The 26,123-nt window shown below is 51.8% G+C and overlaps 2 protein-coding genes across 2 annotated transcripts in view; both read right to left on the bottom strand.

Annotated features, from left to right (window-relative positions):
- Positions 1-6,262: 6,262 nt before the first annotated feature.
- CHST14 (carbohydrate sulfotransferase 14) lies at positions 6,263-8,530 on the bottom strand. Its single transcript, XM_032993103.2, has one exon. The coding sequence runs from the start codon at positions 8,310-8,312 to the stop codon at positions 7,332-7,334; it is 981 nt and encodes a 326-aa protein (XP_032848994.2). The 5' UTR covers positions 8,313-8,530; the 3' UTR covers positions 6,263-7,331.
- Positions 8,531-22,661: 14,131 nt separating this feature from the next.
- The window catches only part of BAHD1 (bromo adjacent homology domain containing 1), a 28,609-nt gene continuing 25,147 nt past the window's right edge, over positions 22,662-26,123 (bottom strand). Inside the window, 1 exon segment of the mRNA XM_032993132.2 lies at positions 22,662-25,748. Within this exon segment, the coding sequence (XP_032849023.2) occupies positions 25,559-25,748 (190 nt within the window). The 3' untranslated portion in view covers positions 22,662-25,558.

Raw genomic sequence — 26,123 nt, 5'->3', positions numbered from 1 at the left:
GTGTGAAAGAGCCTCATCCAGTGACTCTTTTGACACTGGAAGCCACAACGTGAGCTGGGGCACTCAGACAATGCCAAGCCCAGCTGGCATGGGCCTGAATGAGATCTCCCTCTCCTTAATGAAAAGACAACCTTGATGGCAATGAGGGGGCAAGGAAGCGGGGCTGGTGGCAGGAAACACAGACTTTCCAGGGGCTCCCCAAAAGGCAGCTGTCTCTTGGTGGCCAGAGAAACGTCAATCTCTTTCATAAAATCTCATTTAAAAACTGAGAACGACCATGAAAACCAGTTCTGCTCCAAGCATCGCGTGGCTTCCCCAGCTCCCGCAGCAGCAGGCTCTGGCACGGCGGGGGCTCGGGTCCGTGCTCCCCACCTTGCTGCCTGCCTGGGAAATTAGATGAGGCGTCTTTTCAGTTGTAATCCTGCAAGGGGAAGAAAAAAAAAAAAGACCTAGCAAATGCGGACTTCAAAAAGGAAGGCTTTGAATATCCTACCCTTGCCCACAACCTTTCACAGTGCCCTCGACTCTGGCTTCACTGTCCTTTTCTGGGACCTCTGTGGGTCTGACGGTGATGTCAGAGTCCTTCCACCTTGGCAAGTCTTTGCTGACATCCTTACCCACAAAAGGGCTCTAAAATCCTCTGTGATGTTTTCACTTGATGACCGTATATTTTTTTTTTCCCCTCTTCCCTGAATAAACCCCTCCGTGCCTCACACGGTGGCTGGGGCATGTGTGTGTACGTAGAGCCATGAAGAAACCCCAGCTCCGGCCCGGAGGCTTCCACAGGCCACCCCAACAGGCACCGCTGTCAGCTCTAGATGATTTTTCAAACCCATCTCCAGCTCTCTTTTTCCCCCAAGCACCCCAATCTCAGCAAAAGCAAACCAGGAAGGATGCCTGGTCTTTGAGAGAACAGCAGTCCAATGTCAAAGTGCCATTCCAGCACCTTTTTAACTCAACATTTTTGTCTTTAGCTGCTTTTCTGCCCTTTGGCCCTGCACTGCAAGAGGACAAGGCATGCTCTGCATGAATTAACCAAAAAACCAGGCAGGGGTGTTTACCTCATTTCAGGGGTGGACATCCCCTGGGCACAGGACCAGCCTTTTTGGATGCATTTTCACCAACAGAGAACACAGAAAATAGTGCTGTTAAAGAGCAAAGCCATGCCTGAAGCACACAAATAAAAACCACTGTGGTTCTCTCCAGATTTTCATCTTGCTGTTGCATGCAGACACTATTTAAGCCTTGCACATAAAAGCAGACGTGTGATAAAATTTTTTACATCAATCTGCAGAAAGAAAACAGTAGAAAGGGTAGGTAAACGGTAGAAAGGGTAGGCTTGCCAAGGTGGTAAAGAAGGCTTTAAACTAAAGTTGCCACTGCAGGATAGAAAACCCCACACAGCTCATGCACACCCTGTTATGTGGAGGGCTGAGCATTTTATCTGTGTGAACCAGAAAAGGGGGACGCTACAGTTTCGTTTTAATAGCTCGGTGCATTATTACAGTGCCTTAGTTCAAGGCTTTCAAAAGCTTTTACAAACCCTTTCTATTTACTTCTCAGTCCTTGGCCATGGGGTTCTAGCTAGGTTTTGATCCAAGAACTCTTTCTGTGCTCTGCTCAGAAGCACCCCAAAGGCAAAAAATCTCATTGAAGACCCATCTCATGAAGCTTCTTTCATCTGGCACCAAAATCTTAGGAAAAGCACCCTGCTCAGTTTGACCTGAGCTCCACTCCCTGCTCCCAGTGGGTGCAACTGAACAAGCACCTCTAAAGCCACAGGCAACCCCCACCAAGAGGCTCTAGTGCGAGTCCTCAAAAACAATGTGGGAGTTTCTTATTATAAGAGCTCTTCTAGCACAGCTCAGACCCTCAACAATAAGACACTACTGATAAGCCCTGAGCAGGTACATATGGAGTATCAATTCCACCAAAATATCTCAGCCTCGTTACATGTAAGAGATCCATTGGAGACATTTTCTTTTGGCTCTTGCAGAATCCTGTCTGTGATGAAAGAAACATCACAAGGATGCTCATGCTTTGGTGTGAAAAAGAAATGCAGGTAAGACAGAGACACGGTCTGTGGTGATTCTCCTCTGTCATAAAGAAGGCTGAAAACAAAGAGGAGCTGAAGCAAAACTGTTTTTATGCCTACTGCAGGCATTAAAGTATCTGTCCACAGCACTGCTTACTCCTGCCATGGTTCAGAAAGCTTTATTCCTGCTAGATACGGGGTCATGGCTACCAGCCAGCAAGGCGACTGGCAGTGTTAATGCATTTACTTCAGCACCAGTGCCTGGCAAGAAAGTTAGTTATTTTTGAAAAAGCAACAGGAAAAGCCCCATGGGAAAGAGGAAAAAATCTGACATGCATTCTGGACTCAGGGTGGAGACCAGAGGGAACATGCTTAAACCCCTTTATTTTCTGCAAGTAGCTGGCTGCAGTGACCCCGGTTTGGAAATCCAGACAGCAGGTTGCAGATGCCAAATTTTAGCCCAGCGAGAGCTCTTCATCACCAGAGCTGGCTCTGCTGCTGGTGGCTGATGCACCCTCCCAAATCATCCAGGTTAAAGTAATTTCTTCAGCATGCTGAAGCTTCAATTCCCATTCCCAGCGTTGCACTGAAAAAAGCCAACCCCTTGGGTTTTAGGTACACTGAAATGAAGCTTTGCAGGCGTAACATTGGAATCGGTAAACAAGATGACACATAAAATAAGATTTTTGAAACAGCAAAGGATCCTGACCTGTCCCGCTCCCTCGTCCAAAGGGGAACACCAAACCAGCAGCTCCGAATGCCCCAAATCAAATGGCTCTCCTCTTCTCCACTGCTGTAGTCCAGCATGCTCGCTGCAGTCGTTTAAACAACACAGAGACAGAACAGGGATGGATTTCCCAGGCCACTCAGAAATGCCCTACATGCTGGTTAATCACCAGGAAATGGGAACCTTCCCTCCCACATGCAGAGGTTTTTCTGCGTGCCAGTGGTCATTCCTGAGGGGAGCGCTCAGCGTGACAGTACTGCCAGCACTGCAGAAATTGAGGTGTTTTCCCCTGGTCATTAAGGATCGGCATGCATGAGCCTCGTTCCACAGAAGGATCACCCTAACCAGACTTTCCTGTGAGGAAGTAAATCCATCTCAGGTGTAACAGATAAACTAAAAGAAACCCTGGGAAATTAATTAAAAAAAAAAAAATCATGACAGGTTGCAATTGCCTATTTTTAGTTCTTTGTGCAGGGCAACAATATGTTTATATGTAGATAAACCGTCTGACTGCAGTGAACTTCTAAAGCAGAGAGATGTCATTGAAATTAGCACAGCATAAATGCATGCCTGTATAAATATGGAATTCTTTGCAATTGCATCCTATAATGGAGAGTTAAAACAATTTAGGAAGCTGGTGATTGGCTCTGGAAAATGTTGCTTGCTTGCTGTTAGGACTTTTATCCTCTCAGCAAAAAGAGATGTCAGCGAACTGGACAGAGACACAGAGGACAGGGTGGAAGACAATACACTGAGCAGTGATGGACAGTTACCTTCTGATGCTAGACCATTAAATCCCTGAGAAGAAGGATTTTATGCCCCTATCCTCTCTCCAGCACAAAACCTCACGCTGTTAAATCCATGTATTCCTCATAACAGATATAATAATATAACACAATATAGAAATGTATTTCTGCCTGGAGTCAGGCACAACTGTTGCCAGCAAGCAGCCCGGGACTGGTCGTGCACCAAGTGTGACTCTCTACCCGCAAATTAACATCATGAGCCAGGTATTTGGCAACGTGAACTTGAGGAACTTGACCTTACCAGAGATTTTTCCCTGCCAGACTCTTCATCCATTGCCTTCTCTGATCACTGTATTTCCTAAACAAGTGATTAAAGCATCTGTAAAACACCTGGGAAAGTTTCCCTGCAATTAGCAGCCAAGCACTAGGATAAAATCAACTGTTAAGGTGCCTCAGCTGCCTTAGGGTGATGCAAATGGCCAGGAGGTGAAAAGTGCTGAATTCTCCTCTGATAGAAGAACACGAGCAGGGGACAGTTTCGGCATCTGGGGGACTAAAGGGACCTTTGTGCAAAAAGCATCGCTCCACATCACAGTGGGCAAGCACCCGTGGCTCTGGGCATTGCGCAGGTGCCGATTCAAGGGAAACAGAAATCACTGGGTCCCCTGTTCATCACCAGCACTCACAGAATTGAGAGCAAAGCACTCAATTCCTTTCTGCAATACCGTGTTAAAACCATGAGAGCTGTTAGCAATGAAAGGATGCAGTAAAATAAATTCTCCTCTCAACTTTGGTGGATGTGGAGGTCCAAGAGTTACCAGGGAAGGAGGAATAAACACGTGGACATGAGCCTTAATAAAATGTAATAATTCAAAAGAGAAAAGATTACCTTTTTATTCTGCTGGGTGGCTGCAAGTGTGGAGACAGAAGGGTAGAGAAAGGAGCTGCCAAACTGGAACAGATCAGAAAGCAGAAGTGTTAAACATTTAGATTAAACTGAAACAGTTTATGACTTCATGGTTTCATCCTCATTTGTACTTGAGCTGCTGTGAAATCCCCTCCTCCCTGCTTTCAGAGACGTTACCCCTTTCCCCGCTCTCCAGGTCCCCACAGAGGAGGGCTGAATCCTGCTTTGGGTCCCTCATCTCCAGCAGTTGCTGTCAGCTGTGGAATTTGCTTCTGATTTATTCCACACCAGAGAAACACCTGACAAAAGAAAGAAATGATACAGCTGCTGAGGGAGATTACTTCTTTTTCTTCCTACTTGGCCAAAAGCATTCTCAGGAAATTGTATTATTGGCCATGGATAAAATGTAGTTCTGCTAATGGAAACCTCATTGATTTTTCGTATTTGATGACTTGCAGCAAAGCGATAAGAAAATCAAAGACAGTCTGCAACCTCCATGAAGTAAGAGAAATAAGGTTTAGAGGTACATGACAAAATGCCCCCTGCTTCAGCTTTAAGGAGACTTTTTCACACTCCGTACATTTTTGCCAGGCATGGGACAAACTTTTGCCTGCGTTAAAACCCTCCTCATAGGAGGGTAAAAGGAGGCGGGGAAGCCATTTGCTTTTGTTTAAAGAAGGTGATCAGTGACATCCAGTACAGGAGTAAGAGACAGACAAAGAAAAGCAAAATCCTTCTGTGTGCAATAAATTAGATTAAGGGAACAAGAGACAAAAAATTTAATATAGAGAACAGAAGCTGCAGCAGATAAGCAAGTGGCACAAACCTTTAAAACTACTGAGAAACAAACATTTAATTAAAACTCAAATCACTAAACAAGCAGGAAATGTTCCCTCAGCTTCACAGAAGCAAAGATAGTAATGTCTAACCAGCTTAAGTCTACTTAGAGAGACCTGAAGGTCAGGCTTAATTAAAACTCAGACCACCCCACCGTTGGCATCAGTTTTAGTAAATAAAATCAGATTCTCAGCTGGTATCTGGTGCCTTTGGCTGGAGAACATGAGATCTCTCCAGCTCTTCCAGCACCAAGCATTCCTGCATTATCACCACAATCGCTGGGGACAGACAGAAACTGCAAGTTTCAGGCACAAGGAGAGCCAAGCCCATTTCTGAGCTGTCGTTTGTAGGGCTGGGGGCTGCAGAGGCGAGGACGCAGCCAGGAGCTGAAGTCCAGGGACACACCAGTCACTGCTCTCGTGCCCAGCCCAGATCCCATCAGCAAAGGTACAAATCACTCAGCCCAAACTGTGCCTGGCTACTGACTCCGGCAGAAATGCGGTCATTTTGCAGGAGTTTATAGATACAGTAAGTCCATTAAGTTACTTAAGTCATGCCCTAGGCAGGATTTTTCATCCCACCATTCGAATTTCCTTGGGTGTGGCTCCATGCCCTTCTTTCAGACACTTTCACAAATCCTAAAGAAAACACCTTAATTTTCCTTCCCCCTTTTTGAGAGATTAATCGCAGGAAACCACCAGCTCCCTGCAGCATCTATAATCCATCCCTACCGCTTTGTATCAACTCCACAGCAATGAGGCGCCGATTTTGCTGCTGACTCCTGCTTTTGAGCCAACTGCCCGTGTCACATAACCATCTCATTGCTCGGCGCGGACGCGTTTCTTTCTCTTCTTGTTACCGCTGCTCTGGCACCTAAAACACAAAATCAAGACTGAAGCTGCCAATTCATCACACTTTCACACCACGGTTTAGCACAGGGGGCAGAAGGCCTCTCCAAGAATGCAAATAAACACTAACATCGAAGGAAAAGCAACAAGCAAAAGCAACAATTCATATAAAAACTTTATTAAGAACGAGGACACATCCTCCCAGGAACAACATTCTACATTATCTCCCCAACTTTTACAATTTATCAGCCATAATTAAATACAAACAGCTACAAAAATGGCGTGCACATCTATAAAAGAAGGGAGAACTAATCCTCAAGTCACCATTGTTTCAAACATGGCTGGAGAAAGTATTTTTTCCGCGGTGGTTTGCACGCAGCCACCCGCCAAGGCTGCGCGCTGCCACACCGCGGGTGGGTTCTTCTGTTGCTTCTGTCCCAGGAACCAGGATGGTTTCTGATCTTACCAGAAGGCTGTATTGCTTTAATCCAAAGAGAGAGAAATAAAAGAGCGAATTGTTATGGCTTGATATTGCACCTGATACGCTATGCTGGGTAAATAGTTGGTACTTTCAAATCTTAAGATTGCACAGAAGATAATATTATCCTATCCCTAGTTTTATTTTGACAGTAAATAATAATTAATAATAAAATCCAGAGGTACTACTGCCACAGAAAAAAATACCAGACTCATTTAACCACCATCTATATATGAGAAAACAAAGAATAAATAGGGCCTAGTTTATAAAGGCCTTTTCTTCTACTCATACCCAAAAAACTCCTGCCTAATCCAGGACCAGTTTTAACACCGCTAAGTTTTAGCGCATCAACCACTATATGATGATTGCAATTCTGCTGCATACTATTTAGTACAAAACAGAAAAGAGGAGGAAAAAAATACTTACATATCTAAAATTTTCAGTTTCCTTACAGATGTTTTCCATGTTGTGCCATAATAAAGGATTTAAAGCAAAATAGATATACAAAAGCTACTGTGCTCAAGTCAGCGGCATATGTACACAATAAAACCAGAACAATACAAAAAGTATTCTAGTAGCAAAGGCAATATATAATATTTTATAAACAGTGTTTGGAAAGTATAAAATTAGGAAATAATGCATAGAAGAGTGTGTTTCACAGGCCCTGCAGCGATACGATGTTCGCCGCAACGGCTGCGTGAGCAAATCCTTGCAGCGTAGGCAGAATTTACGCCAGATCGCGAAATGAAGAACTCATTGCCTGCAGAATTCGCTGGTTATGTTGGGAAGGGGGTAGGCAAAGAGGGAGAAATCCAGGATGTATTTTTGTAGCAGCTCTTTTATCAGCCGGCGCTGGGTGCTGCACAGGTAGTAATGGAGCGTTTCCGCCGTCACGGGCTTGTACCACGACTGCCGCTCAGGGAAGCGGATGAACGAAGGCGACTGGACTTGCTCGAGGACGTAGTTGGCGTCCGCGTTCAGGCGCTCGTAGGAGCCGATGAAGTCGTACCTGACGGCGCAGGGCTGGCACAGGTTGTAGATGGGCATCCAGTGCTCGTTCATCCTCTCCACCTCCTCGTCCAGCAGGTACCGGAGGAACTCAGAGAAGGTCACGTCGTCACCCGCCGAGTTCCCGCCGTTCTTCCGATACCGCCTGATGATCTCCACCCCGTACTTCTGCTGGTACTCCTTGATCTCCCCGAACTTATTCCTGTAGGCCGACAGCAGCCTCTCCATGGGGTTCCGCACGAAGATGAACTTGTAGTAGTTCTTCAGGCGGTAGCTGATCTCATCCGGCTTCATGTCGCCCAGGAACACCAAGTCGCTCTTGTGGTCCATCTTCAGCTTGACGTCGACGCTCTCCAGCGCGCCGTCCAGCACCTTCAGGATGCGTTTCCAGTTGGAGCAGGCCACCTTGGGCACGTAGCAGTACAAGAAGCGGTACTTGTCACTGACCAGGAGGTGCCGGAGGACCGTCCGCCGCTGGCCGGCCGGCAGCTCCCAGACGCTGCGGGGCATGGCCCGCTGCCCGCACACGGCGCGGATGGTGCGGTTGCGGATGTCCCGCAGCACCTCGTAGTCCAGATCGCCGGCGGCCTCCCCGCCGCGGCCGCCACGCCGAGAAAGATCCCCCGCCGCCGGGTGCAGCGGCAGCGGCTTCACCTCGGCCAGGATGCCCTTCTCGATCATGAGGAGCAGCCCGCTGGAGGCCAGGATCACGCCGAACATCAGCATGGAGGGCAGCAGCACGGTGCCGCCGCCCGCCGGCGCCCCGCGGGCGGGAGCGGCTGCGGCCCGAGGCGACCGCTCGCCTCGCCTCCCCGGGGAAGGGGGCCCGGGGAAACATGGCCTCGCAGGGCCCGGGCCGCCGCCGCGGCGCACGCCGGGGACGGAGCGGGGGGGAGCGGGCTGGCGGCTCGGCGCGGCTCCCCGCCCGGCGGCCGGCGCCCTGAGCCAGGCGGGGCGGGGCGGCGGCCGGCAGTGACGGCCGCGGAGGGCGGGCCGCGGGCCCCGGGAGGCGGCGGCCATTTCGCGGCGGCCCCGCCCCGCCCCGTCGCTCCCCTCGCCTCCCTCAGGGGAAAGGGACGGGGGCGGGGACAGCTGCTCGTCTGCTGCGGGGGAAAGAGCCGGGGGCGGGCGGGGCACGGAGCTGCTGGCCTCCCGCACGGGGCACAGGGCTCCGCTCGCCTCCCTCACGGGAAAGGGCCGGTGACCTCTGCTCGCCTCCCTGACGGGGCACAGGGCTCCGCTCGCCTCCCTCACGGGAAAGGGCCGGTGACCTCTGCTTGCCTCCCTGACGGGGCACAGGGCTCCGCTCGCCTCCCTCACGGGAAAGGGCCGGTGACCTCTGCTCGCCTCCCTCACGGGGCACAGGGCTCCGCTCGCCTCCCTCACGGGAAAGGGCCGGTGACCTCTGCTCGCCTCCCTCACGGGGAACGGCTGGTGGCGAGCGGGGCACGGAGCTCTGCTCTCCTCCCTCGAGGGCCGGAGCCGGGCGGGCGAGGGAAGGCGCTTTTCCCGCCTCGCCCTCCGGCCCGGCTCCCTCCGGCGGCTCCGTGAGGGGCAGCGGGCCCAGAGCCGCCCCGGAGGGACGTTTAACCGGCACCACCGCCGTGAGCAGGCGCCTGAGTAACATCCCGAGCTCCCCTCTCCCCAAAACATATGTAAAACGTGATTTAAAATCCAGCCCGCCGGGGTTTGCTCTGATTTACAGGGCGCTGCTTGCAACACAGTTTAAAGCCCCGTGCTTCCCAGCTTGTATTTGGCCCATCTGTGGCTATGTGCAGCAATACAGCCTTTAATTAAACAGCTGTAGTATTTTTTCCACAATCGTGGGCCAAACTAGCTTTAATTAGTAGCTGTGCCAGGCGCAGTTTTAGCAGCGTGGAGGGGAAGGAGATGCGAGTTACCTGCTGAGCCCAGCACAGAGCTACGCCGAGGCCGGCTGTGCCAGAGCCCGACAGCCAAAGGACAAGATTTGTAGAGTTGTAGGTATTTTCCCTCAAGCCACCTTCTTCGAATTACTCCAGCTGACGTTCTAACACCACCTCTGCTGCAGGCAAAGAGCTTGATGCTGAGGCTTTGACCAAAGTAGCAAGGAGCTGCTACCAGCGGCTTGTCCTTAGGGCCACGCAGGCAGCCGGCACAGCCCGAGCATTAAGCCAGCCCTAAAGATGCCATTTCTACATACAGCCCTTTCCAGAGCAGAAATCACTTCAGACTGGCGTTGTTCTGTGTATTTTGCTTCCACGCGCTTTCAGAGCGCAGCACGGAGCTGCTGCGTCTCAGCTAGTCTTGCAGGGACTCCGTCAAAAGCTTTCTTAACATCAAGAGAAAACCAGCTTCCACTCAGTTTTCTTTGATCAAAAGCCAAGAGCATTTTGTCAGCCAAGGCAGACAAAGCATCTGTAGTGCAGTGAGGGAGCCTGAAGCTAGATGATTTTACATTTTACAGTTTTATTTTGATGTAAATATAGCATTAGCTCTAGGAAGAGATGGTATATTCTACTCTGCCACCAGCAGCACAGCTGTAAATCTGCACACTCTCTAGCATTATCAGATTGCTGCTCTGATTTCAGAAGGCAAGTCCAAGGATCTGATATTGATCTCAACACCAGCATAAACTGAAGCTGCGCCAATGTGTATAATCCGTGGAACCCAGATGAGAATCAGGCCTCCTTGGAAAGCCCTCATCTTAGTGAAAAAGATTCTGATTACAGTAAACTCCAGTACAGGCACTAATACTAGTTCCAAAGCAGACAAGGGAAATTTTTATTTCTTAGAAGGCACATTAGTCTGGCACCTCATGTCCTATTTTGTTTCTATTCTCCCCTAATATCTATAGGTCTAGAGTAGTTCTATATGATGGAGTGGTTCTGAAAATATATTCCAGACTGCCAGAAACAGAAGGCTGCCCAAGATGTCGGTGGTTTTATTTTTCTCCTAGGTATGTAAGGGAATTTTGATTTAAGGACTGATCTGAATAGCACAGGTATCTGGTAGGATGCAAAGTCTCTGTAGAACACAGCCAAGCAAATACACAGTTCAGGGGGCTGTTTTGTTTGTTCGCAAAGCTAAACCCCATGTCACTGAAGAAAATTAACTGTGGTTATACTGAACATGCCTGTTGCTCACTCTGGATGTTAATTTTGATTTTCAAAGCAGTTAAGAGAAGCCTCACGTTCAGAGTGTGCAAAACTACGGGAATACATTTCACAGATCCACTTCTTCAGAAAAGGTACATTTAGAAAATAAAACGTCACTGAGGAAACCCAACTTTAGGCTACTGTGGTTTGCCTACAAGTTTATACTGGAAACCACAAGTGATGGAAGTGTTTAGTTCTTACAGATACATGCGGAGGATTTTTATAATTCACAGCCCTTTTCAAGGTGCTTTCAAACCCCACCATTTACCTTTGTCACTTTATTCCAGGTAGCTGATGCAAACCCACCTTGTTTTGGCTGAGTAGGTGTGTATTCTGGCTCTGCCCCGAGGACAGGAACCGCACAGGAGCTGCACGTGGAGGCCAGCAATGCCGGCACCTGCGAGTGTCCAGCTGATCCTCCAGGGAAAGCGCCAGCCTGGGAAGGAAGAGGCTTGCAGATGTGCTGCTTCATCCGACTGATCTGCTGAGTCCTGGTGCTGGTGCACCCTGGACACACTTCAGCACTTGTTTCTCCACTGCAGGTAAGTATTTCTGCTTTAGTCATCATCTGGCTGCCTAGCCCAGACGAGCACGTGATGACTAGCCACAGCAAACTGATGTTATCACTGGAGCTTGCCAGAGCACGTGGAGCATTGTGTTAAAAACTACCTTCGACGTGGTCTGAAATAAAGTGTACCAACTTACTTAAATGTAAAATTTAAGAATCTTTAAATGTGGAAAACCAAAGGGACAAAGACAACCACAGCAGCTGTAAAAATCCACGCCTCTCATAACTTGGGCCGTGCGTGCAGTGCACGTTGCTGTTTGTCCCCCACACCAGCAGCACTCGTGACCCTGCACAGAGCAACCTTCTCAGCCCACCCCCAGTGCCCGGGAAAACAGGCAGGCTTTGCAGCATGCCCAGCAGATTAACCAAACCCAGCTGTCCTTACTAGATATGGGTAAATCATGGCCTGCACTTAGAGTGCACCATTCACCCAGAGGAATCCTAAAGTCCTTATAAATGGTGCGGGAGAGAGACCCGTTCACCAACCCAGGTCACAGTAAACTGTGTCCCATGGGCATACAGCTCCACGGGACAAGGGAAACCCACGAGCGCTGCCCGGGGAGCTGCTTTCCCAGATCTCAGGGCGATCCCCCCGCCACCTGGGGCTGTAGCAGCAGCCTCTTCCCCACAATTACTTCTTCCAAGTACATAAGGAGGATTTCTGTAACTCATGGCGCTTTTCAAGATGCTTTCAAACCCCAACATTTGCCTTTGCCATAGCAGCAGCAGCAGACCTCCATGCCCAGGCAACTCCTAGCTGGTGTCGAACAGTCCTTTGGTCCTTTTCATCACTTCTAACTCGCATGAGCAACAATGAGATGCGTTACTGTTATATGCACTGTCATATATGCATTACACTGAGCTAGTCTCCCTGCATCATTTATGCCGGGCACACTCTGGTTTAAAGCAGGCTGCGGAACTTGGCCTTGGCTATCAGAAATGATGGTCTAATAAGGAAAGTGCCAGTTCCTAGAGGGGGTGGAGAGAAAGACTGAGGGACACTCCTGTCCTTCCAGCTTGGGGGGAGAGGTCGGACGCTGATGGCCATCACAAGCACTGCCATGTGCCCTACCAAGGCTCTGCTGGCCATTCGGGTAAGATCACATATTTATTTTGGTCTGAGAAACTGCAAGAAGAAAGAATGCATGAGGCCCCTTAAAAAGCTCAGCAAGAGGAAGGAGGTTTCTTTGAAGACCCACAGTTTGAGCTGATGCCAACTTGCCAAACCAGCAACGGGATGGTGACTCCTAACGTAGGCAAATGAGACCCCTTGGACGGACCTGAGCAGCTCCAGATCAAAAAGTAAAACAAGCAGAGGAAGAAGAGACCTGATGTCGTGGCTGCGTGTCCAGAGATTATTCAGTAATTTAGTAAAATAAAACCTCTTAACCAAGTGGATAAGCATAGAAGCCATTTCACAATCAGCTCACTATGTAAGGCAGTTTCTTATCTCTAGGAAAAAAAAAGGTCTTTAAATGATGTCAAACATGGTGGATGAATATGCTAAGTAATTCAGAGGAGATTGTTACGATAGGCTCAGTCCGATCTCCCTCATAACAAAGATCACTATTTCAAGGAAAATGTAGTGCTGAAGGATCTGCTTATCTTGCAACTGCAAATTAATCGATACGCAGGTGGACGAATTTGCAGAGACCTCGCACTAGCTCAGGTCCATTTTTCCCTGCTCCGTTGCGCATAACTATGAAATTCCTTTCGAACCGGGTCATCTCAGGAGTTCCAGTTCCTCCGTGCAAGGAAAACCGCCACGTGCCAACACAGGCAGCAGAAGCCGGAACGGCTCGTCCCGCCGAGGCTCTGGCCGGCTTCTCGGCCCGGCGCTGGGATGCTGAGGCTCGGGGGCAGGAGGTTGGAGGAAGCTCGGGAGTCCCGCGGGCACTAGCACCACGGGGCTGGCCTTTGGGTAACCGTGCCCAGGAGCCAGAGCTGCCCCGGGAGGCTGCTCCCAGGGCGTCCCAAAAAGGCCACGTCAAGGTGCAGAAACCATTCCCAGGCTGGGCTTATTCAATTTTAAAAGTAAGTCACAACCGCACCTCCCTTCTCCTACCCTTTATCCTCCACAAACCCACTGACCAACCTCGAATCCCTTTCAACCCTTTCAGACCAGAGCCACCTCTGACTACTGGGTTCGCACACATCAAACACCCACAAAAATCACAGCCAGCCGTGGTTTTACCATCAGTTTTCAATACGAACACACATTAAACCCAACGCAGCTATGAAACCTGTGCTGCAAGAGTCTCAAAGTCTCTTAGCTCATTCCCGGTATATCTGCTACTCTTTACGACGAGCAGTTGCCGAGCGGCTTTTGTGGGGCTGTAATGAAGTTGTGAGTCCCAGGTCCTTTCCAGGGATCACCACCAGCCTCCTCATCCCCTCACACACTTAAATAACACGGAAAGCTCAGGCAGTCGCAGTGATCTGTGCGAGTGGTAGCAGTGACCAACCTCCCACGCTGCAGTGCCGGGGACGCTGCGGGGCCGGGACTGACCCCTGGAAGCTGCCGCAGGGTTTATGCTTTGCCACATCCTAAATACTGACCAGGCTGGGTTGGCGATCCAGTGCTGGACAAGACACCATTTCCAGTAGGAAAATAATTTCAGAAGGATTGACTGTCTCAGGAAAACACTTTGCTCTCACTGATGACTGTGATAAATGGTTAGAAATCCTCCTCCATTATGAGTATTCCTCCCAAGCCTCAACTAAAAGGCAGAAATACCTGTTAAGGAAAGACAATACTACGCAGCTCCTAATAACGCTTTTCTGGGTCTGATGTCTCTGAGGAGAAATAAGTTATGTACATTCCTTAATAAAACACAGCCAAACATCAGGATAAGAAGCAGCAACCTCTTTCCAGCAAAACAGATGGAGCTGAAGCCCAGGCCCCTGCCCCATGCCCTGGGTGACTGGCCAGTACGACCTCTGTGCAGCACCAACAAGTTTTTTGCTCTTCGCTGCCTGAATTCGTCTGACTAATGTTTTTGTGACCCACTTAATTTCACAGGCAGCAGAACAAGGACTGAATCTGCTTCAGCGCCTCTGAAACCTGCAGCATCTCGTCTCTGACACCAGAAATCATCATCATGAGGCAAAAAAAACGATGTGCGGAAAGGGACCGATCATTACCTGCTTGACTCAGCCCTGTTTAGATTTGCAATATCCTTCCACACGTCAGGAACAGTAAGTAGCCTGCAAATTGCACACTTTGCCCCAGGAAATTTGTTTGAGGGGGAGGTTGGAGACTGGCAGCGGGTGAGTGCTGGAATATTACGCATCTAAGATGAGAGATTGAGGCTCTGGCTGGAAATATGGAGGAACTTGTCCTCCAGAGAACAGTTGAGTGTCTGAGGGGGTTGCCTGAAGGGGTGATGAGATCTGCCTGGGGTCCAGGCTGGCTGACTCCAAATTAACAGCGTTGCCCTGGCAGGTCATCACGTCACCAGCGTTATTCAGCCGTGTTCCCACAGCCCTTCGGCACCTGACCGAGCCCCTGAAGAGGAGCAGCTCCCTGAGCGCAGCCCCCGGCGCGATGATCCCCGAGCACAGCACGGGGCACGCTGCCCGCGCAGGAGCCCACTCACCTGCCCGAAAAAGCAAAGGAAAAAAACAAACCGAGCCCCCAGCTCACCTGTTTCACCAAGACTCATTTCCCTTACATGCAGCGTTTCTTAACGCTGTGAACTCACAGAGGTCACAGGCCCGCTTGCTTCTGCTCCTTGGGGAGCCACCCAAACGAATCCCCCTCCCAGGCGTGGGATTTCAAACAAAGACCTCGGGCTGCACCGGCGATGGTGAACAGCACCTTGCCCACCTCTCAGAGGCATCTCCTTTGGGACACGGGGGAAAGGGCTGGGTTAGGGTGAGGAAATCAAAGCATCCCTTCCGCTGTGGCGGTCAGGTCACCCGGGATGGAGCGAGCCAGGCAGCTCCTGACAGACAGAACAGCGGGGAGAGCCTTGCTCGTGTGGTGAGCGCTGAGCTGCTCCAGCACCGTGCAGGGCTCGGGTTATCTCCACCCCGCCCCGCGCCGCTCGTTAATCGGGTGATGAGCGGCAGCAGCGAGGCCAGAAGTGTGAGCGCCGGGAGGAACCCCCCGGGGTTCCGCTGGCGGTGGGTGCGTTGCAGGTAGCGCTTGGGTTGCAGCTGAAGTGAGGAAGCAAACCAGCACCAGATGGCAGCCACAGCTGAATATTCGCAGCGCCGACCCGGAGCGCGGAGCGAGCCCGGGGCCGTCCCGGGGCTGCGGCATCGTCGCTGCAGCTTTGGCTTGCTGGGAAGGGTCCCGGTGCTGCCACCGCAGGGACAAACACAAACCACTGCCCTGAGGGGGGACAAGTCGAGGTCCAAAAAGAGATGCTGCAAGCAAAGGTTGATTTTTGTGGGTTTGAGTGTTTTTTTTTTTTTTTTTTTTTTTTCTGTTGTTGTTTTTGTTTTTTAAATGAATAAACATGCATGATTAATCTTAATGTTTCTATAAACACAGCATATTTGGGAAGATGCTTCCAGTGTTTTCAAGCCTCAAATGTATCACCATAAAGGCAGCTTTCAAAATGAGCGCTGAAGAGAAGAGAATTAGGGAGGAAACTCAGGATCTAGGGAGAGGGAGACGGAAAAGAGGAAGCAAATTCCATCTCATGAAAAATGAATTATTATAAAACATGCACCATTGTTAATTACATCAGCTAACGGAAGCGTCTTGAGCAAGAATTGTAGTCTGACATCTGTCCCAACAGGATTAATTTAAAATAAACATCAAGAGGAATAAAATAAATAAGTAAATCTGCCTCCTCTTGCTTCCTTACTGTGAAGGAATGAGCCTTTCTGCAAAAAAACACTGGAAAGGGGTTTTTCCCCCCGTCTATAAATAATGTTGCATTCTTTCCAGATTTTAGAAGAAAGCCAATTAGGAATCCAACCCAGGTGTTGCAATTCTCAAGTAGCTGTTGAAGGACAGTGGGTTTGACACTTTCACACAGAAATCCTCTCTGGCGGGTTTGTTATGTGGTTACACCCACACCTTCCCAGCCCGCTGTCCCCGGCGGGGAGCTCTCGCTGAGGACGGCCGGGGCAGAGCCAGCTCCGCCGCCTCACCCGTCCCTTTGGGATGTGGGGACCCTCCACACCCCCTCGCTAGGACCTTCGGGTAGCAGAGAAGCGGTTGATTCTCCAGCCAGCCCAACAGTCATCTCCTTTAGATCACAATTTCTCATGAAACCCCTTGCAATGGATGAAAGTAACATTGCAAGTAAATTTTCGCAAATATTAGGGAAAAAAAAAATTATCAGTTCGGAGCAAGCGGTCTCTTTTTGTAGCTGGATGAAGCCCCCGGCGATGGGGTGGGTGTGCAGCAGCCCCCCTGCCTCCCTGGGCCCCCCCCCCATCTACGGGGTCGCTGTCGCTGGGTGCTGCAGCGACTCCCCGCGATCCCGAGCCAGGGAGATCCCTTGGGAAAGCAGATCCCAGCGGGTGCCCCGGCCTTCACCTCGCAGGGAGGCGAGAACAAAACCCCACCACGCTCATTTGCGTGCATGAAAATGGCTAATATGGTAAAATAAATGACACTAATGCCATATAATTCTCTTTTTATAGACTGTAATTATGCAGTGTGGTATGAATTCAACCCTACTTACTCACTGCACTTCGCCTGCCATGCGGAAGGGGGCTGTGCTCAGTCACGGAGAAACATCTCCCAGCCTGGGACGGAGGAAAAACAATTAATCGGTGAGTCCCCTCCTCGAGGAGTGAACACCCTTGGCCCCCTGAGAGCGGGGGTGGCTGGTTCCCCTGCCCCGGGCCGGGGGGCACGTGTGTATGTATGAGGAAAAGGAGGAATAAAAGGTCTTAAGAAAAGGCAAGGGGGTATCTGTAAGCACAAACTGCTGCTCCTTAATGCTCTCACTGGTCAGCATGCGGGTGCGAAGGCGCCGCGCTCCTGCTTCTGATGGAGGAGAAACTGCAGCTGGCTTTGTGCGCTTCAATCTCTACTTACTGAAAAAAGAAATAAAAATCAGTGTGTTCAAGAGACACAGGAAAACCCAGAGAATTTGCTCTTGTGCCCTGAGCCGTGGCATTAAGGAGTGGGGAGAATTTACCTTCTGGAGAGGAAGGGAGATGTTTTCCTACCAGCCCTTCCCGGGGCTCTCGATGCTTTCCAAACCACGACATTGCCAGTGCGTGAAGTGGCACCGCTCCGGGGAGAGTCACAAAGCGTTTCCCAGCGGGAAATCCCGCTGAGCCTCCGCAACCTTCCCATTTATCAAGTGCTAAACGCTGCCAGGTGCCACCAGCCCAGCCCGGCTTTCCCAAGGGCTTCTCCACGCAGGCGCCGGCCCTCGTCCCGGCATGGAGCGTCGCCGCATCCCTGCTCGAACAGCAGTGAGCACAGCCATGAAAAAAAAGATGGATTATTGATGAAATTATTATAAAACGAACCATATTAAAGGGCGCAGAGAAAACTCAGAGCAGTGAAAAAAACTCCTTTGAAACACTTCTTTAGAAGACGTTTGCACGGGACCGATTTCTTTTCGGCTTCGCTCTGCCAGCTGGCCCTGGGAAAGCGCCGTGTCCCCTGCGCTGGGGTTTGTGACACACGTCTCTGACGTCCAAAAAAACAGATTAATTTTACAAGAGAGTCGGCTGGGATGCTGATAACAGCTATTTCAGTTATATATCTGACCCTGGCGTTCCTGGCTTACTTATCAAGTCCCATATCCATTTGCTTCCCGTGCCAGGTAAACACAAATCGAGACAACGAAGAGCATGATGAGAATCCCTCCTGCCTCATGCTTGGAGGCTTCTAGACAGGAGCGCGGCATCCTCGGCGCAGGGCCAGCGAGCAGCAGCAGCGGGGAGACGCTGGCAGCCCTTGGCAGGGGGACGTGGGTGCCCGGGGATTTGCAGAGACCCTGGGGAAGGCACGGAAAGCACCATCTTCTTTGCTTTCTTGCTTCATTGCAAACCCCCTCCGAAATCTTGCACAATCAACAGAGGATGAAGTTTGCACCGTAAGTACCGGTTGCCGCTGAAACTGGGTGCTCCCAACCCTCTTTTGCTAGGCTTCTGCTTGATAGCCTTTCCAAAACACCTCTCCATTAGAACAGTTTGTTTTCCAATACACCCATTCCAGTGCTCCTGCCACTATGGAGAGCGGAGGAATATTCACTGAGATGCAGGCTTTTTTTTTCAGCACTGTTAAATTGATTTGCTTTTAAGAATTATTGGGCAGTCGAACCTGCTCCAATTCCGGCTTGTTTTTTTGCAGAACACTCTGGAGAGGTTTATAGAGATATTAAAATTAAATACGAAGCCACAGAATAAATGGTGCTTCCATTCAGCGTATCTTGTAAATCCAGTTTAAATTGTTTCCTTTATTAAATATCCTTTCCTCTTAAAAATGGATTAACTGCTCTCACTGGAGGCTCTGACGGAAAAGCCATCCCATCTCTATAGCAACAAGTCACACAAACGCCCCCCGCGCTTCCACACCAGTTACTCGGCTTCGCAGGAGCCGGTACGCGCTCCCATTCCAAACGTCACCGGTGCAGCATTTCCCGTCCTGGATTACCCCCCGAGGCCGGTCCCGAGCGCAGCGCCGTGTTCCCGGCGCCGCGGGGCTCCCGCCGAGGCTGCCGGCTCCCGTCCCAGCTTGGGCGCACAGGGAGGGGACCGACGCGTTTCTCCTCCCTTCCCCTGATTTTGGGCTCGTTGCTTTCCTTTTTTCTCAACAACCGCCCTCAATTTTTCCACGCCGCCCAGCAGCCACTCGTGTTGGCAAGAGACGCGGTGGCCCTTGAACTTGCCCTTGCTGGTGGCCGAGCCCAGAGCTTTGCGCAGGGGGTTTAAGGGCTCTGGGCAGCTCTCGGCCCGTGTTTCAGGCCGGCGTTTGGAAGAACGTCCCTCCAACCCTGCAGTTAAACACCCTCAGGGAGAATTCCTGAATAAAGGGCTGATTTAGCCAAATTTCTGGGGTTTGCAGGAGACTGGAGCGGTGTGGTCGCAGCCGGTCCCCACAGCGCAGGCTCCCAGCACAGCTCCCTTCCCAGCGGCAGAGTGAGCATTCCCTTCCTGCTGATGGCTTTTATTGTAGGAGTCGGCCTCTGGGAACACACGTCTGGCTGCTTCTGGAAAAATGGTGGCGTGGAGGGTGACCTGCGGCTTTCTGCTGCTCTCAGGCCCCGAGGCTGCAGCAAGGAAACGTTTCAGCCTCTGCTCCCAGCAGCGCAGGCACAGGGACGCAGCAACTGGCAGAAGCAGCAGCTAGGGATGAACATTAGAAGCTTAACCTAATTTTTATTCAGCTTCAAATGAAACAGCCTGTGCAGGAGCGACACAAAAAGTGGCTTTGAGAGGCTGCGGATGCTTTTGCGTCAGATGGAGCCTGCGCCGAGCAGAGCCGGTGTCTTGCTTTTGCTGCTGGTACACGGCTGAAGAATTCAGAGCGGCACTTACCTCGCAGTGGCAGCGCCAGCGTCGGCACGCAGGGATCAGGGGGCGTCTGCTCCGTCATCCTCCACCCGAGTCGGGGGGCCAAGCCTTTTCTGTATCAACGGGGTGAGAAGGGCACAGTGACTGGGGAATCGCCCAGGCTCCAGGTCCCTGGGGACACCAGGTTAATGTGGGGACGTGCATCCCCCCTCCCTGGGTGGCAGTGACGCTGCCAGGGCCCGATCCTGCCCCCGGTGCAGGGGCAAACCTGACGCAGACGCGTGCCGCTGCGCCGGCACAGCCCATTTATCAGCAGCCGCTTTAAAGGGACCAAGCTGGGAGAGTGACTGAGTGCTCCGTCACGTTAATATGACAGTCCAAATTGCTCCCGTCTCTTGGCTGGGATGAATTTTGGCACAATTACAGTCAATTACAATTAGAGGCATTAAAGCAGCAGTTAAATGTAACCAGGAGCTCGCGGCTTTTGCTCCGGGTGGGAAGACACTTCAGCAAGCAGAGCAAGCCCCGGACGCCGCTTTGGGTTTGCTTGGCTGTAGATGGGGGGAGTGAGGCGCGGGGTGGGAAGGCTCCCGCAGCGGTGTGTGCCAGGGGCCCAGCTGGCCCCTTCCTTGGCGAAAGCAGCTCATCCAAAACGATGCGTTGAGAGCCCCAGAGCGAGAAACCGCAGCGACGACGCGGACGAACCATCCCATGCTTCTCAACGCACGGACTGAATTCCTGGAACTCAGGATGCGCTTTTGAACACCTCCCCCCCGTCCAGCGCGCTCGTCCCCGTGCCCAAACCTTAACCAGAGCCTCTGCAGGCGCCTGCAGCCCCCCCTGCTCCTTCCCAGCACCCCAAGTGCCACCTTCCCCCCGCAATTCCGCAGGGCTGGCGATGCTCCATCCCCTCCGGGCAGCATCTCGCCCCGCGGGCAGCGGGCTGGCTTCACCGGGCGTCTCGATCACTGCTGGGTTATCAAACCCAGATGTGGAACCACCTCGGGTGGCCAAAGCAGCGCGGGATTCCGGGGGCAACACACCTTCCTGCTTTACAGACGATCCCGTGGCCAGCAGGACTCCGGCAACGCGGCAGCAGAAAGTCCCTGGCAGCATCAGACATCTGCAAGAGCGGAGTGCATTGAACGTCAGATACGGGAGAGCTAGATACAACTCAGCGCAGCTCCCTCGGGTAGCAGATTTCAACAATAAATCCAATTTTGTTTGACATTAATCCCAACTTTTCAGCCCGCCACAGATTATCCTTTTGACGACGGCTCGCCATGCGGCAAGAGCTGGGACAGAAAAGCTTTTTCTCGGTTTCTTTTTAATCGACCTCTGGGAGAGTCTGTCCCCGCGCGGCAAAGCGCCGGAGCCGGCCGGCAGCGCGGGGCACACGGGGCGCAGGTTTCCGCTCCATTTCTGGCACCCACATTACTGATGCCTCTGGGCAGCCGAGTCGCATTAAATACAACTGGAAAATTTCAAATTGATTCTTCAGCAAAAATCCAAGGGCATTGGGTCAGGAGTATCACGCCCACTAAACCACTCACCAGCTTGCAAATTTATATGTCACAGGACGGGCTCCTTACTCCCTTTGGGAAGATAATCCGCGGTTTAATACACTTCATGGTCAAAACTGTTCCCTTTTTCAGCTTCTCCAGGTTTGAGCCCAAGCTGCCCGCAGCTCCCTGGGAGGAGCTGTGCTGGAACAAGGCCCCTCATTTAACATGACGGGCACATCACAAGCGAAAGGCGGGGATCCTCTAGCAAAAACCTGAATCCCATGAAGGAGTCCAACCGTGTCGGGGATGCGGTGGCCCTGCCCAGCCCCTCCACATTCAGCCCACAAGCCACGCTCGCCACTCGCTCCCCTCTCCGTAATTAGGAGTTAATTCAGCATCGGTAACAGACGTTACTTTTTCTTCCTGCTCATTTTGTTCCCAGAGCTTATTCTCTCCCTCCCGAGGTGTGCAAGGGTCCAGCTCTAATTAATACACGGCATTATTTATAGAAATAGCCAATTCCAAGGGCCAGCCGCCTGGCCAGGAACTAACCCACGTGCAGATGATCAGCAGCACCTCGGCGTAGGAAGGGCACGGAGTTCTTAGCGAGGTCACCGAGGTTTTGAGGTGAATTCCTGGGACCCTTCCCTGGTGACACCGAGCATCCCCAGCACGAGCACAGGCAACCCCAGAGGAGGGGCCACAGCCCCGGGAAGCGGCAAACACCATCTCAGCAGGGAGCAGAAATCATGAAAGCCTAAGAGAGGCCTTTCCTGGAAACTGGGAGGCAGCTAGAAATCTAAGTGTTCAGTTAGGGCTGCAGAAACAGATAAGGTGGTGAAAACACAAAGTTAACTGCAGCCGAGGGGGCAAGGCCAGCCCAGACAGGTCCCAGATGCGCGGGGAGCAGCACAGAAGTCGTTTTATTGGGCTGCCAGACCCGTCCTCAGGGCGGGCAGCGCTTGGTGCCACGGGGCTGGACACTGCGGGCAGATGCCGATGGCACCGAGCGAGCTGGCGGGTGGTTTCCACAGTGCTCCCAGCGAGATGCATTTCCGAAAGCAACGTTTCAAACCGCTTCCTTGCGGGGCCCCTAAAGCAGGGGCTGATACGCCGAGCTGAGCCGCACCACCACCACCTCCCCTGCCCGAAAGGCAGAGACTGAAATATTCCTGCGACAGCAGCTCTCAGGAGCAGACTGGAAAAACCCAAGCGAGAGCTGTGAGCCGACCCTCCTTCCCTGTGCTCCATCCTCCCAGGAAAGCCAAGAGCTGCCCAGCCCAGCGCCGTGCCCACATCGCCCACCCCAAGACCCCCAGCACCCAGCTCTGCTCCCGCATCGGCACCTTCCAAGCGCTTCTGCTCCCACACCCGGGCCCAGGGGAGTGTTTGGGCAAGGAAGAGAAGAGCAGCGCAGCACTGGTTTGTTTTCTAAATCAATACGATTTTTCAAATTTATTTTTTAAGAATTACTTCTAATATATCTTTCTCACAGAAGGAGGGTATAGGGAATGTTCTCATTCCATCTGTAAACACTGAAATACAGATCTGGGAAACCAGGGAAGAGACACAAAAAGTGCATTTTACAAAATTATCAACTAAAATATATTTTACATGTATTACGTTTCAATTTAAATTCTACCGACTGCCTTTTCAGTTTCAAAAAATATTTCCATATCTAATAGATTAAAAAAGCATGAAATATTTTCATTATGGATAAGACATTTCAATTCATTTACATGCTGTCTGCACAACAGCATAAGCAACCACGTGAATCTCGAACAATGTTCTTGGCCTGAAGCAGATTCTAACATGAGAAGAGTCAGGATTTGTCCCCTCCAGACACCAGCCAAAGCCCGTGTAGGGCTCAGGGCAAGTTCAATTTCTTTTCTGCCTGGAGAGGAGCCAGGACAAAGGTGGGAGTGAGGGGGAGAGGGGTCAGAGGAAGGAGTTTCAGCAAGTTACTGTGGTTTCCAAGGCCGGGGCTCAACCCCTTCCCTGACCGCGCAGCAATGCTCGGGTTGGCCTGGCGGGGGGTGTGAAGCACCCTGCCCACCCTGCTCGGGGCCGTGGGCAGCTCGCCGGCTGCCGGAGGGTCCCCAGCAAGCCGGGAGTCTGCGCCCGGGGCTTCCCCGCACCCTCCGCACCACGGCCCCGGGGCGCAGCTGCAATCCCCCCCCTTTTGTGACGCTTCTGCAGCGTCCCCCTCCCTGCCGAGGGGCAGAGCCCCTCCGCACCCTCTCCCGGTAGCACCAAAGGCCGCTTTCTCCCCAGCACCTCCCGCACTTCCATCCGAGAGCCCCCGAAGCGCTCCCGGCTCCCGCCCTGCTAGCAGCAGCAGCGTATCAGCAGCCCCCACCCCATCGTTCCAAGAACCACCAGCGCCCAAGTTAATCGTTAAGGAGAAATCTGAGCAATTCCTTTGACACTAACAGTATCTTGAGGTATAAAAGATGCTTCGCCCACAAATTCTTGCTCGCACAGCTAGAATCAAACCTCCCGGAGGTGGGTGCTTTCCCCTGGGCTACACCAGCAAGAATAACAAGGGCTTTTCCATCATCCTCTGCAACGCTGAGCAGGAACAGTCCACTGACAGCAGGGAGACGGGCCCTGCTCGCCCGCTGCGGGGGGGCCAGATCTTGTCGCCTCCCCGCAGGTCAGCATCTTCTAGACACGTTCCCCTCTTTGGTATGTAGAGCAAATCTCTGGAGAACTCCTGCGTTAACGAACTATTCCCACGGAAGGGAGTGGATGCTGTGGGGTTTTCTCGCCGGGCCAGGCAGGCGTGCAGCCGTCGGAGCGACCCAAGGAGCCCGTGGCGAGTGGCCGGGTAGTGCTACTGCCACTGACAGGACAACATTAAAGCCGTACGAACGTTTCCACCGTTTCACACCAGTTCAGAAGCCCCCAAAGACCGGAACAATGCAGATCCCTACTTTCAGTGAGCAACTCTAGCCAGCAGGAACGTGGGCCGAGACGGTGTCGATTCTCCTTCTTTACGTTAGTGCAATCTAGAAATGAACTCCTGGCTTGGTGTGAACGACTCAAGGGACTGTTACGCTGTCCTTTGGTTTGCTTTAGAATTAACTCGAACAGTTTGCGTTAAGATAAACTAACGTCTATCTAGGACCTATACACGTAAGGCAAGAGGCAATATCTGTGGGGCTCGGGTCGCATTTTGTCGGTGCGAACCTTTACGAACGCTCGGTTCCTTTCGGGAGCCACAAAGCCACTTTGGTGAGCCTGCTCGGATGCCACGATGGGTTTGCAGGGGGGAGGCTGCAAGGCAGCACCGAGACAGCACTGCTGAGGGCTTCAATGGCACGCCCGGGGCCAGGACAGTCACAAAAGGGGAGAGGGGAGGGATAATTTAAAAAAGCCAAAACCGCTCAAGAAATGGGTTTGCCATATCACCCACCAGCCTCTACCTTCCTCACGCTGAAGATTTCTGGGGTTGAACAGGGACTGTAAACGATGTTACAGGAAAACAAACTGGGAAGAAAGAGTAAACCCACTTCTATCGCTACGGCCCCCTAAGCCACGAGAGGAAGAGCGATACTCGGAAGAGAAAACACGCTGCGGGCACTGTGCTCCGAGGTCGGGGCTTTGCAGCTCTCCCCCACACCGCCCTGGGATGGAAAACCTGCGGAGATTCCCAAGCCCCAGTCCGGGTGGTGAATCCCGGAGCGGCGAGGCGAGGGGAAGAGAAAGATGAGGGCAAACAGTGGCCAGCTCTTCCCCAGACGCAGCGAAACCCGTTCAAGCACGACCCAAGGCCGCTCTGCATCCAGGCAGCTTCCCAAGCAAGGGCTGTATCCCGAAGCAGCTCTCGCCCTCCGGGAATCCTCAGAGTCTGTCCTGTGGGACGAAGGAGCTGCTCTCAGTCCTCGCACTTCACGCCAGGGCACGAAAACAACAGAACTGTCACAGCTTGACTCACACAACGCACCAAAGCATCCCTCCTGCACCTTCCCACCATTCCCACCAGCGATGGCTCTGCATTCAGTTTACTGGCTTTTATCCCCTACAAACCCTTCCCAATATACGCATCTCTAGATACATATATAGATATAGATTTACATATGCAAGTACCTATATCTATATACATATATTTATTTTATAGGTATATATTTTCATTTATGCTTTTAACGAAGTGCTGTGCTTTCAACCGCTGCCTTCCTCCACGGGGATCTGCTCCTGCGCACGCCTTTCAGTCCGAGGAAGGAGCGCTGGGCGCTCCCGTCCGCGAGCAGCACGAGGGGAGTCGTGGCGAGCGCGGGGACGTGCCAGGCCCTCGGCACCGCTCACCCAGCAACGCTGCTACTGCGGGTTCTTCAAGATGCGCCCGTGCCTGAAGTCGTAGACGTGACGACAGAGGAAAACCAGCTCGGGGTCAGTGTCCTCGGGCACCTTGCGGTGCAGAGGTGTGGAGTACTCTTCCGAGGGAGGAACCATAATGGTTTTCCTGCCTGGGATCCCTTCGACTCGACGCTTTGCCAAGGCACAAAATCTGCAACGCAACGACATGAGAAAAGTTGGCAGGGGCTCGCTGCATCTTCCACCGTTCGTGTCAGCGCCTCGGCGGAAGCCGCGGCAGTGGCTGCCCAGGGACAGGGGAAGGGGAGGAGTGCGGAGGAGCACGAGGCTTTGCTCGAGAGGAGGATGTGAAGTAGCTGCTGCTGCTGCTCCCACCCTGAACTGCAGGAAGCAGCCCAACGGTTTGTATTTCTACACCGGGGGATGCCGTACAGTACAGAAGATGACTGCAATTAATTCACCTCGCTTTTATGACTTTGGCCTCATTTTTATTAATTAGCCCCAGAAAAGCCTCACGCATCAGGCTGTTTAGGCAAAAGGAGAATTCAGAATGCCTTCAGGGAACATC

Source organism: Tyto alba, unplaced genomic scaffold, assembly GCF_018691265.1.
Source record: "Tyto alba isolate M040663 unplaced genomic scaffold, T.alba_DEE_v4.0 Super-Scaffold_8, whole genome shotgun sequence".
Classification (NCBI taxonomy): Eukaryota; Metazoa; Chordata; class Aves; order Strigiformes; family Tytonidae; genus Tyto; species Tyto alba.
The sequence above is the reverse complement of the archived record's forward strand: the minus strand, read 5'-3'. Positions and strand labels throughout refer to the sequence as shown.